Source organism: Quercus lobata, chromosome 9 (assembly GCF_001633185.2).
Source record: "Quercus lobata isolate SW786 chromosome 9, ValleyOak3.0 Primary Assembly, whole genome shotgun sequence".
Lineage (NCBI taxonomy): Eukaryota > Viridiplantae > Streptophyta > Magnoliopsida > Fagales > Fagaceae > Quercus > Quercus lobata.
Window position 1 is genome coordinate 25850390 of NC_044912.1, and position 14468 is coordinate 25864857.

The window sequence follows — 14468 nt, forward strand, 5'->3', positions numbered from 1 at the left end:
AAAAATTTGGTAATAAAGTTTTACTCATAGTGTACAATGTTAATAGTTTTAATGTACTTATAATAAGACACGTTACAAATTTTTTTTACAAATCATTAGGCACACGTGATACAAACAAGATGAATACACCCAACTTTTATTATTAAAACAAATAATTATGGTAGATTATTAAAATTATAAAAAATAAATAATGAAAATCTTATTTGAATTTTAATTGGAGGGGTAAGCTTAAAATTATAAATCTTTTTATTCCCTATGTGATTGATCATATGTAATATATTCAATTTTATTTTGTAGAGGATAAAATATATATACAATTTCTAGTTGCTAGGTGTTCCCCAATTGAATTCAACCACTTTGTTTATCTTGACCATAAACCATGGAAAATGTTAAAGATAGTAAATATGAGAAAATTATTGAATACTCTAAAAATACCATAAATGCGTACTCCATTTTCTCATACGAATTGTGGATCACATCATAAATTTAATTAGTAAGACTCACAGTTATGTGAGAGGGGAGAGTACGCATTTATGGTATTTTGGGAGTACTCAATAATTATCCATAAATATGATGGTTGGGGTTAACAACATAATAAATGAATGTCAAATTTTGGTTGAATTCAATTGAGTACAACACCTAAGAGAGCCATCTAAATTTTGCCCAATATATAAGCCCAAGATTATCGGTCCAGTAGCCACAAGATGTATTTTGATTGTAAGAAAGTTGAGATACAAGAAAGTTGAGGGAGAAAATTTTGATGGGAAGTTATTCTACAGTGTGTAAGGCGAGTGCTTTGCTAGAGATGCAATCAGGTGAGGAAACAGATAAGGAAAAATAAAAGGGAAAATATATTTAACAGGGTGTTTACATACTGAAAAATTATACTGAAAACACATGTTTTTAGTGTAATAAAGTCACCTTTTTAGTGTATTTTTGGCATTATGTATTTGCACACACTGTGCAATAAACACTACCCAAAATTAAAAAAGCTATCAAGTCAGTCTAAGCTTTTTTTGTCAGTCATCTCATCAATTAGCTCCTCAAGCACTTACTCCCTTTATTCTAATATGGCAATGGTAATCACCTGCGTCTTTCTTTCTTTATTTATTTAAAAAATTTATGCACAAGAGGATTTTTATAATAAATACTTCATCAACTATAAAATTTAAGTTTTCAACATGCATGTAAGTAATTGATTAACAAACTCCGTAAAATGAATCATCAAAATCAGGCAATTCCAAAAACTAATGCTTGCATTAATTGGTGGGCTTACAATTCATTAAAGATTAGCCACTCCAAAAGGATATCATGGTGCAACAGTAAGGTTTTATTCTTACTATATTCATTTCTGCGGCAAATTATTTGCTGTTTTTTTTCTTTTTCTTTTTTGTCTATTCCTAAAAGTTAACATCTAGGGGTTTAGATCTTTGCAGGGCCTTGGTTTTTAGCTCTGCTGGGTAGACAGCACGTAGCCACCACAGTCATAAGCTCAAAATCAGTGAGATAGGCATGGAACAATAGGATTGCAGGGTGACAAGGTTGATCCATGAACATTGTTGCAGCGAGAAATAGTCTGCTTCCCTGGAATAGCCGATTTTATATCAATATTATTCAACACAATGTTGGTGCAACCGATGTGATCACTGCAAACTAGATCAACGGCTATCTCATCAACCGAAGTTCCGTACACATTTCTGAATGTCACGTTGCTAATCTCCACTGCTGACTGCATTCAATATAATCATTTGAATCACCATTACATTGATTTAAACAAAGAATAATTAACAATTTAATTTTTATAATTATTTTGTACCTGTGCATTGGCATTCAGAGAATTAGGGTTGTAGTTTTGGTCAATAATGATAGGGTTTTGAGAATTTATAATTTGGATATTCTCATAAGAGATCTTCCTAGCATACCCTTTTCCACCCTACAATAGTAAACAACAACAAAAATAAAAAAAACCTTCATTAATCACATTAAAAATTTGGTAGTATATGATTGATGTAATAAGGTTTTCATTTCCCTTTTTTACCTGCCATGTCTTGATTCTTGCTGCATTTTGGGTTCCTTTAAAAGTGCAATTCCTCACATGTACTTCTTCTACAGTGTCAAAAGCTTCATTTTTTCCAAGGCTGCCAATGCTGCATACAATGACAAACAGAGAAAGAGAAACCAGTATTTGATCAGAAAGAAAGTTCATCTTGCCATGGAAAAACAGTAGGAATCTGAAGTTGAATGTTCTATGGCTAATTGATTTTTGTCTCTTCTTTATAAGCATGAAAGAAAATGGGAAACCAAACACACCTAATACCATGGCCTGGTCCACATGCAACACCAGAGATGGTAATATTTGATGACCCACCGTTGATAGCAATACAATCATCACCTAATGGGACAGAAGCAAATGCCAATCAGATAAATTTTGCACCCCCATTGAGATCAACTTAATTTAATGAAGAATTCATTAAAAGATTTTTTGAAATGATTTAATTTACCAGTTTCCATCACAGTGTTTAGGACTTCGATATTGCTTGAGGTAGAAATGTCAATAGCATCGGTGTTTGGGCTATCTTCAGGTGCAGAAATACGAAGATTATTGATTTTAACTCCCTTGCAGCCACTTATGCTTATGTGATTTTTTTGACTATTAAGATGCCTCAAATTGCTTAGCTGAAGGCCACTGCAGTTGTGAAAGTGAAGAGCCTGCAACATCATCAAACGGTTTGCAATTTTGATTTTGGGTCAGAATGCCTTGCAAATTGAGACTTTTTAAAATCCCAATCATGTTAATGACTTGTATAGAAAGACAAAAAATTTAGCTCTAATTCCTTTTATGCTACATATTTCATGACTACAAAATTTGCCTTTAGGCTCACTATTTCCTATTTAGTTTTAGCATAACACAATATTTTCTCAGATTTGGGAAAGAGTCAACTTACAGTGGGTCGATCATCACAATGCTTCTGAAAACAAAAACAGGGTTTGAAACCCAGTGTTAGATTGATGAGTAAAAACTTACAGAATAAAAGGAAAATTGATTAAAATCAATCTAAATATATAGATTAAATGTTATTAATTTAATTTGGACCTTGTCACTGCAAGCATTCCACCAAACACTTCCTTGTCCATCAATTTGTCCACCCCCGTTTATAGCAAGACCATCTACAGTTTCAAAATGAATCCACTTCTCATTGTCAGTCCATGTTTTTAGGTTTGCTGATGCTGCAATAGTCCCACCAACCTGAAAAATAATAGGAACAATAACTAATATGCTTATTATGACATAAAGAATTTGAAGTTTGATTAGCATCTTTTCTATTACTTTTTTTTTTGAAAGATAATAATAATATTCTTCTTATTTTTTCCCCTTTTTGTCCCCTTTATATTCCCTTAACTTCATTTTCCTTTATAGGTTTTGACTTAAAAAAAAAAAAAAAACAGATTTTGACTTTTGAACCTTGTAAGACATTGAGAAAATATGTAACATTTTCTTTATTATTCTAATGAATTATTTTGAGAGAATTATTTTAATGAATTTGTATACATAAAAAAAAATAGTATATTGATTATAAGTATAATAAAAAGAGTAATATATCAACTAGAAGTAAATAAAATGAGTTAACTAAACATTAGAAAAAAAAAAAATTAAATCATATTTTTTTATTAGAAATAAACTTTGAAAAAAAAATGATATTTTTTTAATCAGAATTTTTAATATATATTAGAAAAAAAATCAAATTTTATAATTGGCTTTCCCTTCTGTTTTTCCCCCAATAAACCATAAATAATTAATTTGAGTTCATTGTTAAAAAATAAATTGAAAACTCATGTAAAATTGATAATACCTGCACAAGAACTTTGGTGGCCCTGCAAGGACCTTTGAACTGGACGGGATTCAGCAGGAATATCTTTCCTTTTGGTATAATGAGGCTTGTGATGCCATTTGCGTTACACACAGCCTCCCAAGCTTTTGCAAAAGCCTATCAGTTGCCACAAATTCGTTTAGTAATATGTCATTTCTATTAGAAGAAATTTTTTCTAATATTAGTTAATAAAAAAAATCTATAAACAGAATTCGTTGTCATAAAAAAAGATATCCTTTCCTTTTAAATATTAATTTATAGAGTTATAACTATTGGCTAAAATCAAATTTGTTGCCAAACTTTGTTTTTAACTAATTAAATAGATGAGAGGTAGAAAAATGAGAGTAAAATAGTGTTGATTATCATTAATCAAACTTATAGTAGGATTCGCTATTCATGCAATAAGAGAGTGTAATATTATTGTACTTTATGAATACCCAATAATTTACTTCAAGTGAAAGAGGAACTATAAAAAAGACAAGGAAAAATATTCACACAAAACAAGAACAAACAAAAAAAGTGATAAAAATGGTACTTTGATTAAAAAGGGATGAGAGGAAAAATCATACTCGCGTATCATCAGTTTTGCCATTTCCAACAGCACCATAAGAAATAACGTTAAAAACTTTGCCAAGATCATTACATAAGCATGGTGAAGCAATCATCATGAAGATAAGAAACAAAGTGAGGATTGCAGCTTTCATCTTTAAAAACTAAGACACAACAATTATAATGGAGTTGAAGAGAGAAAGAGAGGAAGTAAAATTGATAGAAATTGTAGTAAGTGGAGGTATGGGAAAAGGAGGAGAAAGAGAAGTATAAATATATAGTGTGGTAGCCATGTACCACTAATGGAAATAAGTCATGCAATGGCCAAATGAATGGAATTTTTGCATTTTTTTGGGCAAGAAATCATTTACAGTTATTATTCACATCCCTTGAAATCTCATATTCATTATTAGCATGTATAGATCCTGAATTTTCCATTAAGATTCCTATTTTACTCTTTGTTCATGTTTATGGAAATAAGGTATTCTGATGTAATTACCTTTTGTTGTTCACAAACAGTTGGATAGATTTATTCCAAACCGATCAGCAATTGATTTTGATTACGCGCACTAGTCTTGCATTTCATTCTTTTGTGGTATAAAAGTTTATGGACTTGGTAATATCTAAAAGTTATCTTAATTTAATTTACATGATACAATACTTCACACACCTTTGGTATGCTTATATAAGTTTATTTTTGGGGTCTATGATTCTAGTCTTGCAATTGATTCTTTTGTGGTACAGAAATTTATGGGCTTAGATATTAAGTCATCTTAATTTAATTTTATATGATACATAAACAGCCACCAAGGGCTATTTCATCATACACCTTTTGAATGCTCATGTAATATCAGTCTGAATTGTATGCTTCTTTTGTTTGGTTATGCAGACTTCTGAGAGGACATTAGATGCCCCTGACCTTGTGGACAATTACTACTTAAATTTACTGGATTGGGGAAGCTGCAATGTTCTTGCAATTGCTCTTGGAAATGCAGTTTATCTTTGGGATGCTTATAATGGTTCTACTTCAGAACTTGTCACTGTTGATAATGAAGATGGCCCTATTACAAGTGTTAGCTGGGCTCCTGATGGCCAGCACATTGCCATTGGCTTGAACAACTCTGAAGTACAGTTGTGGGATTCTGTCAAAATAGTAAAAGGATTGACAGAGATAAGAGCAAAGAAAAGAAGATAAAAGAGAAGAAGAAATCAACAAATGACAAACCTGAGAGCAAAACAACAGAATCAACTAAGAGTAACAAATAGTGTAAACGACAAGTAGCTTAGTTTTGTGTGTAAGTGTTAAGCGTGTATTTGGCATGTGTGATAGTTGGTTAGTTTGTTATTATTGGAGGGAAAGTTAGTTAGTTAGTTTTTCTTCTCCTTCGTTTCTATATATATATTAGTGTAGAAGCTTGTACAGAAATCAATCAATACAATTCTTTCTTCTAGAATTTTCTCTGTTTTCCAATACGGTATTAGAGCAATTTTCTGCTTCTGCTTAGATTTTTCCTCTCTTCTCTTTGATGAGAATTTCTTTTTCCCTCTTTCAAAGGCTAGGTTTTCTTCTTTGAAGCTTCATCAATGGCTTCCTCTAATCAAACATCTGCTAGTATCACCATTGATGAGTCACATCCATTTTTCCTTCACCACGCTAAGAGTCCTGGTGCAATCCTCGTGTCTCAACCACTCATTGGAGGAGAAAATTATCCTACATGGGCACGATCAATGAAAAGAGCTCTTAGAATCAAGAATAAGTTTTGGTTGATTGATGGCTCTGCTTCTCTAACTTTAGCAATGGAGAAAATTCCTCTTGTTAGGATATATGTGATTTACTTGTTAGGAACATATGTCATTATTTTATGTAATTGGCTAATCCTTTGACAAAACGCATTTTACTTGTATTTGGGTAGATTTAAGATGTGTTTAATACTTCAAGAAATTGTATTTCAAGATCAAGTATTGAAACCATGCAAGTCTGTCCAAGAAACAAGCTGAAAAGTGCCTGTCATTAAATCTCGACAGCTAGCCATCTATCGAGCTTAAAGAGCTGTTCAGCCCTGTGGCTCGATAGCAGCTTGACAGATAGAGTATCTGTCAAGGTTTATGAAAAACAGATTTCAGTTCTGTTTTGACTCCAATCTGTGATTATGTGTTTGGACTTTCTTTTTTCACAACCTTAGACATATAAAATGATTATTTTAAGGGCCGTCAAAGTGTTCACAAGTTGCACAAGTGTTGAGTAAAGTTTTTTCAAAAAAATTGTGACCAGAGACAGAATTTTCCCTAGTTCATCGCTTTTGTGAAGAAGTTACTGTGTTTGTGCACCGTAGGGTTTTGTGGCCAAGAATCTTCTAGATTTTCATCGTTGGGATGAACTGAAGAACTTTGCAACCAACAACCTTCTCTAGTTGGTGATTGAAGTCGCATACTAGGATCCACGTAATTGGTTAGTCACGTATTGGGAGCCGTGCATCAAAAAGAGAAATTGTAACTACAGAATAAGTCCAATTGGATATTGGGGTAAGGGTTCAACTGTAGGTTGGTATAAGGTACTGGGATTCCTTTACTTGTAACCGCTTGTTGTGATAATAGTGGAATTTTGGAAGTAGTGACCTTAAAATCATTCGATGAGTTTTTGCCGTGTTGGTTTTCCTTATTCGTAAACAAATCACCGTGTTAATTTATTTTCCACTACATACTTAGTTTATTGGTGATTTATTTGTGCTACTACGCGTTTGCATGTTAATTTAATTAATTAATAAATTTGGCTAATTAATCAATTAATTCATCACAAGGGGTCAATTCATTTTTTTGGCCTATCACCTCTTATTGTGCAAAGCTGGGCACGATGCAATGACATTGTGGTCTCTTGGATCATTAGTTGTGTTTCCAATAAAATTGCAACTAGCATGGTGTATCACAAGGCTGTCAAGGAAGTTTGGAAGAAACTTCAAGATAGATTCTCTCAAGGCAATGGACCTAGGGTTTATCAATTGCAGAAGGATCTTCCTAGTATTTCTCAAGGGGAGTTTTTTGTGAGTGATTACTTCACTAATCTTTCAAATCTGTGGGATGAGATATAGAAATTCAATCCACTTCCTCTTTGTTCATGTGAGAAGTGTGTATGCCATGTGAATGACAAAATTTCTAATCTTCATCATAGAGAAACAATTATGCAGCTTCTAATGGGTCTCAATGACTCTTTCTCTCTCTCTCTCTCTCTCTCTCTCTCTCTCTCTCTCAAATTTGAGGTTAGATTTTACTGATGGATCCTATTCCACCAGTTGACAAGGTGTACTCTTTGTTAATTCAAGAGGAAAAGCAAAGATCAGTTGGACAAGGTAGCAACAATGGCCCTTTTATTGAATCCATAGCTCTTGCAGCAAAGACAATGACTATTGGTTCCAAGAACACTTGCAGCCACTGTGGATTGCTTGGTCACACTGTTGAGAAGTGTTACAAAATCCATGGATATCCTCCGGATACAAGACCAAGTCAAGGGCCAATCAAGTATCCATTCTTGAATCTAATCAAGAATCTGTTGCAGCTACCACATAGCCACAACAGCCCTTTCTCTTCACACTTGAGCAGTGCCAGAAGTTGCTTGTCATGATTGGAGGCAATGATGCTTAGAACAATGCCATTGCTATGACCAACAATGTCTCTTTCAATCAAGCTTCAACATCTCAATCCACACCATTGGCAGGAAATCTCAAGCATTCCATATTCTTTGCTAAGCTTGTGAATAGAATTGCTTTTGGTAATAATACATGGGTCATGGACACAGGAGCAAGTGATCATATTATATGTTCAATATCCCTTTTTCAATCTTATACCACTGTTTCTCACTATGTTGTTGAATTGCCTAATGGTGAATTAGCACATGTTACTCACATTGGGACTGTTAAACTTTCAGCTTCTCTTATTCTTGAACATGTTCTTTGTGTTCCATCATTCTCTTTCAATCTTTTATTTGTTAGTCAACTTACTCAAAAGTTGCCTCTTTGTCTTGTGTTTTTGTCTCAATTCTGCTTCATTCAGGACCTCTTTTGTTGGATTACGATTGGAGTGGGTGAAGTCCACAATGGTTTGTACTTGTTGCAGAAATCCACCTCTGGGACTACACCTTCTTTGTCTATTTATTTTTCCACCAACAAGGCTTTCAAGTCATCTTTTTCAACTTCTACTTCCAATAAAGATATGTAAACTTTATGGCATTTTAGATTAGGACACCCTTCTTTCACTAAAATGTTACCTTTAAAGGATGTATTAATGTTACCTTCTTTCTCTGATAAGTGTACTGATATTTGTACTATCTGCCCTTTGGCTAAGCAAAATAGATTGTCTTTTCCTTCTCATAACAATTTGTGTGTTGAGTCTTTTTCCCTAATTCATGTGGATGTATGAGGTCTATATTTTGTCAGTATACATGATGGTTTTAAGTTTTTCCTTACTATTGTTGATGATGCTACCAGTTTTACCTGGGTATATCTCATGAAAGCTAAATCCGATGGCAAACACCTTCTAATTTCCTTCTATAATATGATTCTCACCCAATTTAACAATGGTATTAAGGAAATTAGATAATGCTCTAGAATTTTCTTTACTTGAATTTTTAGTGATCATCATACATCAAAAGAGTTGTGCTTATACACCTTAACAAAATTCTGTGGTTGAAAGATGTATCAACATTTCTTGAATGTTGCTAGGTCCCTAAAAATTCAATCTAATCTCCCTTCAACCTATTGGGGTGATTGTATTCTCACTACAGCATATCTCATAAACAGATTACCTTCTCCTTTGCTGAACCAAAAGTCTCATTTTGAACTCCTTTTTCACAAACAACCTTCTTTTAGTCATCTTTTGGTTGTCTATGTTTTGTTTCAACTCTTTCTATTTATAGATTGAAGTTTGACTCTAGAGCTGTCCCTTGTGTTTTCCTAGGATAACCCTTTAATATGAAGGGTTATAAAGTCCTTAATCTTCATACTAGAAGAATTTCTATTTCTAGGGATGTTGTATTTCATAAGTCTATTTTTCCTTTTTCTCCTTCATCCACATCTTTGCTATCACCTCCCTTGTCTCTTCCTTTATCCAGTGCTCCTGATCTTATTACTGAGTCTTCATCTTGTCCAATCTCCATTTCCCTTCCTAATGTTTCTGATGCACATGATTCTATAGAAACACCTTTTGTTTAGCCTTTTTCTTCTTCCACATCTTCTGCAAAACCACTTTTTGCTGTACCCCCCTCTACCTCCACTTCACTTGACCCTAACACATCTATTTTAATTGATTTTCTACCAATCCCTTTGGATTCAGCTTCCACTATTCCAGTTGTTAATCCATCTTAATCTAGTCCTCCTCTTGTTGTTCAACTTGATCCAATCATTCCCACTATACCTCCTCTTAGGAAATCCACTAGAGTTAGTCATAAACCTACTTATTTGTAGGCATATCAGTGTAATCAGATCTCACAAATTCCTTCCAGCACTTCTTATCCTCTATCTTCTTACCTGTCCTCACATAAACTATCTCCTAAACACTTGCACTTTTGTAATATGATTTCTTCAATTGTGGAACCCAAGTTTTATCACCAGGCAGTTCAAGATCCTAAGTGGAGAGAAGTTATGGTAATTGAGATTTCAGCCCTTGAAGCTAACCACACTTGGACCCTCACTCCCCTTCCACCTAATAAACAAGCTATTAGTTGTAAAAGGGTGTGCAAGGTGAAATATAGGTTTGATGGCATAGTGGAGAGGTATAAAGCTAGGTTAGTGGCTAAGGGCTTCACTCAAAAGGAAGACCTTGATTATCATGAAACATTTTTTCCTGTTGCAAAGCCTGTTTCTGTGAATTGTCTTCTTGCAATTGCTGCTGTGAAAGGCTGGTTCCTTTGACAACTTGATGTTAACAATACTTTTTTGCATGGTGATTTGAAGGAAGAAGTGTATATGGACCTTCCACCAGGCTTCTATAGCAAGAGGGGGGGGGGGGGGCTGGTATGTAGGCTTACCAACTCCTTATATGGACTAAAGCAAGCCTCAAGACAATGGTTTGCAAAATTCTCCACTGCCTTACTTCTTTTAGGGTTCACATGGTCCAAAGCTGATTACTCTCTTTTCACTAAGAAAAATTCTAGTTCTTTCATTGCCTTACTAGTATATGTTGATGACATACTCATTGCTAGTGACAATGAGCAAGCTATGAAAGATTTGAAGGTTTTGCTAGATCAACAATTCAAGCTGAAGGACCTTGGTGATTTGAATTTTTTCTTAGGCCTTAAAGTGGCAAGGACAGCAGATGGTATTAACTTGTGTCAAAGGAAATACACACTTGAAAGTTTTGAGTGATGTAGGTATGTTGGTGTGTAAGCTAACAAAGACACCAATGGATCAAAATCTCAACCTCAGCAAGTATGAAGGGAAAGAATAAAATATCCTAGTTCCTATAGAAGGTTAATAGGAAGACTTTTCTATCTAACTATAACTAGGCATGACATAACTTTTGCTGTGCACAAATTAAGCCAATTTATGGCACACCTCAGAGAATCACATTTGAATGCAGCCAACAAGATCTTGCAATATCTCAAAGCAACTCCAGGACAAGGGTTGTTCTTTTCAAGCAATAATCAATGCTACATCTAAAGGCTTTTGTAGATGCAGATTGGGCTTCCTGCCCTGACACTAGAAGATTAGTGACTGGCTTTTGTGTTTTTCTTGGAGATTCTCTATTTGTGAAATCGTTTAGCTTCTTTACCTACTTAGTGACATTCAAGTGAAGCACCCTCAAGCAACTCTTCTGTTTTGTGATAGTCAAGCAGCACTTTACATAGCTGCCAATCATGTCTTTCATATAAGGACTAAACATAATAAAATTTACTGTCACCTCGTGAGAAATAAAGTCTTGGAAGGTTTCATCAAGTCGCTACATGTTAGAACAAATTCTCAAATTGCAGACTTGCTAACAAACGCCAATCTGAATTGAATTTTACTTTTTTGTTTTGTTTTGTTTTTTGTTTTTAGAAAGATAGTGATGTAAAGTTTTACTTTTTGGCTGAATGTGTAAAGATAGTAACATACTTGGTATTATGTGTAAAGTTTTGATTACTCTCAACTCGAGAAATTTTTGTGCTGTATTCTCCTAATTTTTCTTAGTGAAAACTTTTGCCTCAATCTTCCCAGTATTTGTTTGAGTGGTCCTTTGTTGATTATGTGTATTTTAGCTTGTAATTCTTTTATGTTAAAATTATTTATGAATGAGAAAAATTTATAAAGCAAAACACACTGCAGAAACCACACAAATGACACAATGAAAGAAATAGGAAAATCAAATTGGAAGAGTTGCAGAACCTTCAACCCTTTCCTCTGAATAAATATTTTTTTATTTAATTTTTACGAATGAGAAAAATTCATTTCAAAAGCAGAAACCAAAATCACAATGAAAGAAATAGGAGGGTTTCCTAACTCTTCAGAACTACTTGGCCATTAAGCAATTTCGCATATTTGCTGTTGAATCTGTAGAAATAGAACTGATAGGATCAACTTGTTTTTCACAAGCCGCATATATATATATATATATATATATATATATATATATAAAGGAGTCACTAGCAGCTTTTTTGCTTCTAAATTGTCATTTCTGGGGAGTCAAAAGTTGCAACAAGATTTGGAAGCAGCCGGACCTGCTCAGAGTATACTGTATAGGCATTAAAATTTCTCGATCGAACGTAAAAGAGGAATTTTACAAAGGAAAGCACAAGAAACTATAAACATAATAAGATCATTCATTGTGTGGTTGCATATATCAGGCAATACAGGACAATACATTGATCTGAAAGATATAGATATTTCCAATTCAATGTTTGACTCAAGAGATAAGAGATTGTTTCCAAAGAGATTCTAGGCCCTTGAATATAATGTTGAGGCAGTGCTTTGGTTGGGGTCCAAGAAAGCATGAAGCAGTGTCCTTTCACGTGGCTGAAGATTGTGGTCAAATCTGCAAAAGTTTTATTAGTGAGTAAAAATACTCTCTCAAATGAGAAGAGAAATTAAAGATGCTGACATCTCCTAGTCTCTTATTACCAAACACAAACTAAACCTGATCAAAGATAAATTGAGTAGTCATTTTAATTCAGAACATCCATATCCAAGGAGAGATGATGCTTGGTTTAGGTTTAGCTTAAAGATAGTTCTCGATTCAAGGAGCTAATAGCTCTTACAAATTAACATATTGAGCACCCAATTATAGCTCTATAATCTACACAGATGTCCATTTTTGGACTGCACACAAGCACAAGAATCATAGAAATGAAATTTATGTGGAGGGCACGTTATAAAGCAACTTTGCAACTGTGAGTAACTTCCAAATAAATGAAATGTAGAAAAATGGCAGAAGTTGTAGTACATAAGTATTATGTAAGTGTAATGAATTGCTTAATCGAGAATCATATGTAAATGATGATGGATATTTCAATAATATAATAAAAAATTGAATAAAAAAATGATAGTAAAAAAATGGAAAAATTTACTTTAAGTTACATGACAAATGCATTTTATATAAGACCAACTTTTTATAAAAGGAAAAAAAAATTGAAAATTACAATAAATTACAAAAAAATTTAAAATAAATAATGAAACTCCTTTTAAATTCCTTGATACTTTTAATATTGAATTCTAATTGGAAAAGTTTTTTAATTTTATTAAAAGGTTTGTAATAAAGTTTAACTCATAGTATACAATGTTAATAATTTTATTGTACATATAATAAGACGCATTGCAAAATTGTTTTACAAATTTTAGGCACATATGATACAAACACAATAAATACTGCCCAACTTTTACTATTAAAACAAATAATTATGGTAGATTATTAAAATTAATTATATAGCATAAATAATGAAAATCTTATTAGAACTTAATTGGAGGGGTAAGCTTAAAGCTGAACTATATAAATCTTTATATTCCCAATGTGATCGATCATATGTAATATATTTCAATTTTATTTTGTATAGGATAAAATTTAAATACAATTTCTAGGTGCTAGGTGTTCCCCAATTGAATTCAATATCTTGACCATAAACCATGGAATATGCTAAAGATAATAAATATGATGATTGATGTTAACAACATGAGGGGTGGCAATTTGTGTTCATGTGTCAGGTTCGTGTCGTTTCAACTCATGAGTATCTGACTATATGAGTCAACACTAACTCGACATGTTTATTAAACAGGTCAAGATTCCTCAACCCTAACACGACATGTTTATTAAACGGGTCAGTCGTGTTGACTTATTTATCAAATTTTATCAAAATGAAAAAAAAAAAAAATTTAGAACTAACAAGTAATTGCACCACAAATAATTATTCAAAACTAAAACATATTTCAATATCACAAATAATTAATCACAATATGTTAAAGAAAATAAACCACAATAATTAATAAGTTTATATACCTAGGAGGGTTTGGAGGGTATATTAGTAAAATGTTATTTAATTAAACGGGTTAGACGGGTTAAACGAGTTTCATGGGTTGAACATTAACCCAACCCGTTTATTAAACGGGTTAATCGGGTCAACTCGAATATGACACAAATCTATTAAGTCTCAACCCATAATCTGCTAATTTCGTGTCATGTCATGTCGGGTTCACGAGTCGTATCCAATTTTGCCACCCCTAAACAACATAATATATGAATATAAAAGATTGGTTGAATTCAATTGGGAAACCTAAGATACAACACCTAAGAGAGTGTATCTAAGTTTTGCCCAATATATAAGCCCAAGATTATTGGTCCAATAGCCACAAGATGTATTTTGCTTATAAGTTATCTATTTATCTCTCTCTCTTTTTTTTTTTTTTGGGGGGTGGGGCGGGGGGGTGGCACCATGCATTTGGAAGACAATGAAATTTGAGATATAAGAAAGTTGAGAGAGAAAATTTTGATGGGAAGTTAGTCTACAGTGTGTAAGTGAGTGCTTTGCTAGAGATGCAGTTAGGTGAGGAAACAGAGGATTTAACAGTGTGCTTACACACTGAAAAATATACAGAA

At 33.2% G+C, this 14468-nt stretch overlaps 1 protein-coding gene across 1 annotated transcript; it reads right to left on the reverse strand.

The window, feature by feature from the left end:
* Positions 1 to 1219: 1219 nt before the first annotated feature.
* On the reverse strand, positions 1220 to 4573 carry LOC115961467 (probable polygalacturonase At3g15720). Its single transcript, XM_031080447.1, has 9 exons — positions 4439 to 4573; positions 3852 to 3986; positions 3095 to 3247; positions 2946 to 2966; positions 2502 to 2709; positions 2311 to 2392; positions 2039 to 2147; positions 1817 to 1933; positions 1220 to 1729 (listed from the first exon to the last, which is right to left on the reverse strand). Exons 1-9 carry the CDS (start codon positions 4571 to 4573, stop codon positions 1499 to 1501), a joined length of 1191 nt encoding a protein of 396 aa, XP_030936307.1. The 3' UTR covers positions 1220 to 1498.
* Positions 4574 to 14468: the final 9895 nt, after the last annotated feature.

Bases quoted from the DNA above. Each gene is read 5' to 3' on its own strand.
- LOC115961467 (XM_031080447.1), bottom strand. From the start codon at position 4,573: ATGAAAGCTGCAATCCTCACTTTGTTTCTTATCTTCATGATGATTGCT. The intron at 3,248-3,851 runs GTATTATCAATT...ATTATTTTTCAG, and splicing joins CCACCAAAGTTCTTGTGCAG to GTTGGTGGGACTATTGCAGC. The intron at 1,730-1,816 runs GTACAAAATAAT...TATTGAATGCAG, and splicing joins CTCTGAATGCCAATGCACAG to TCAGCAGTGGAGATTAGCAA.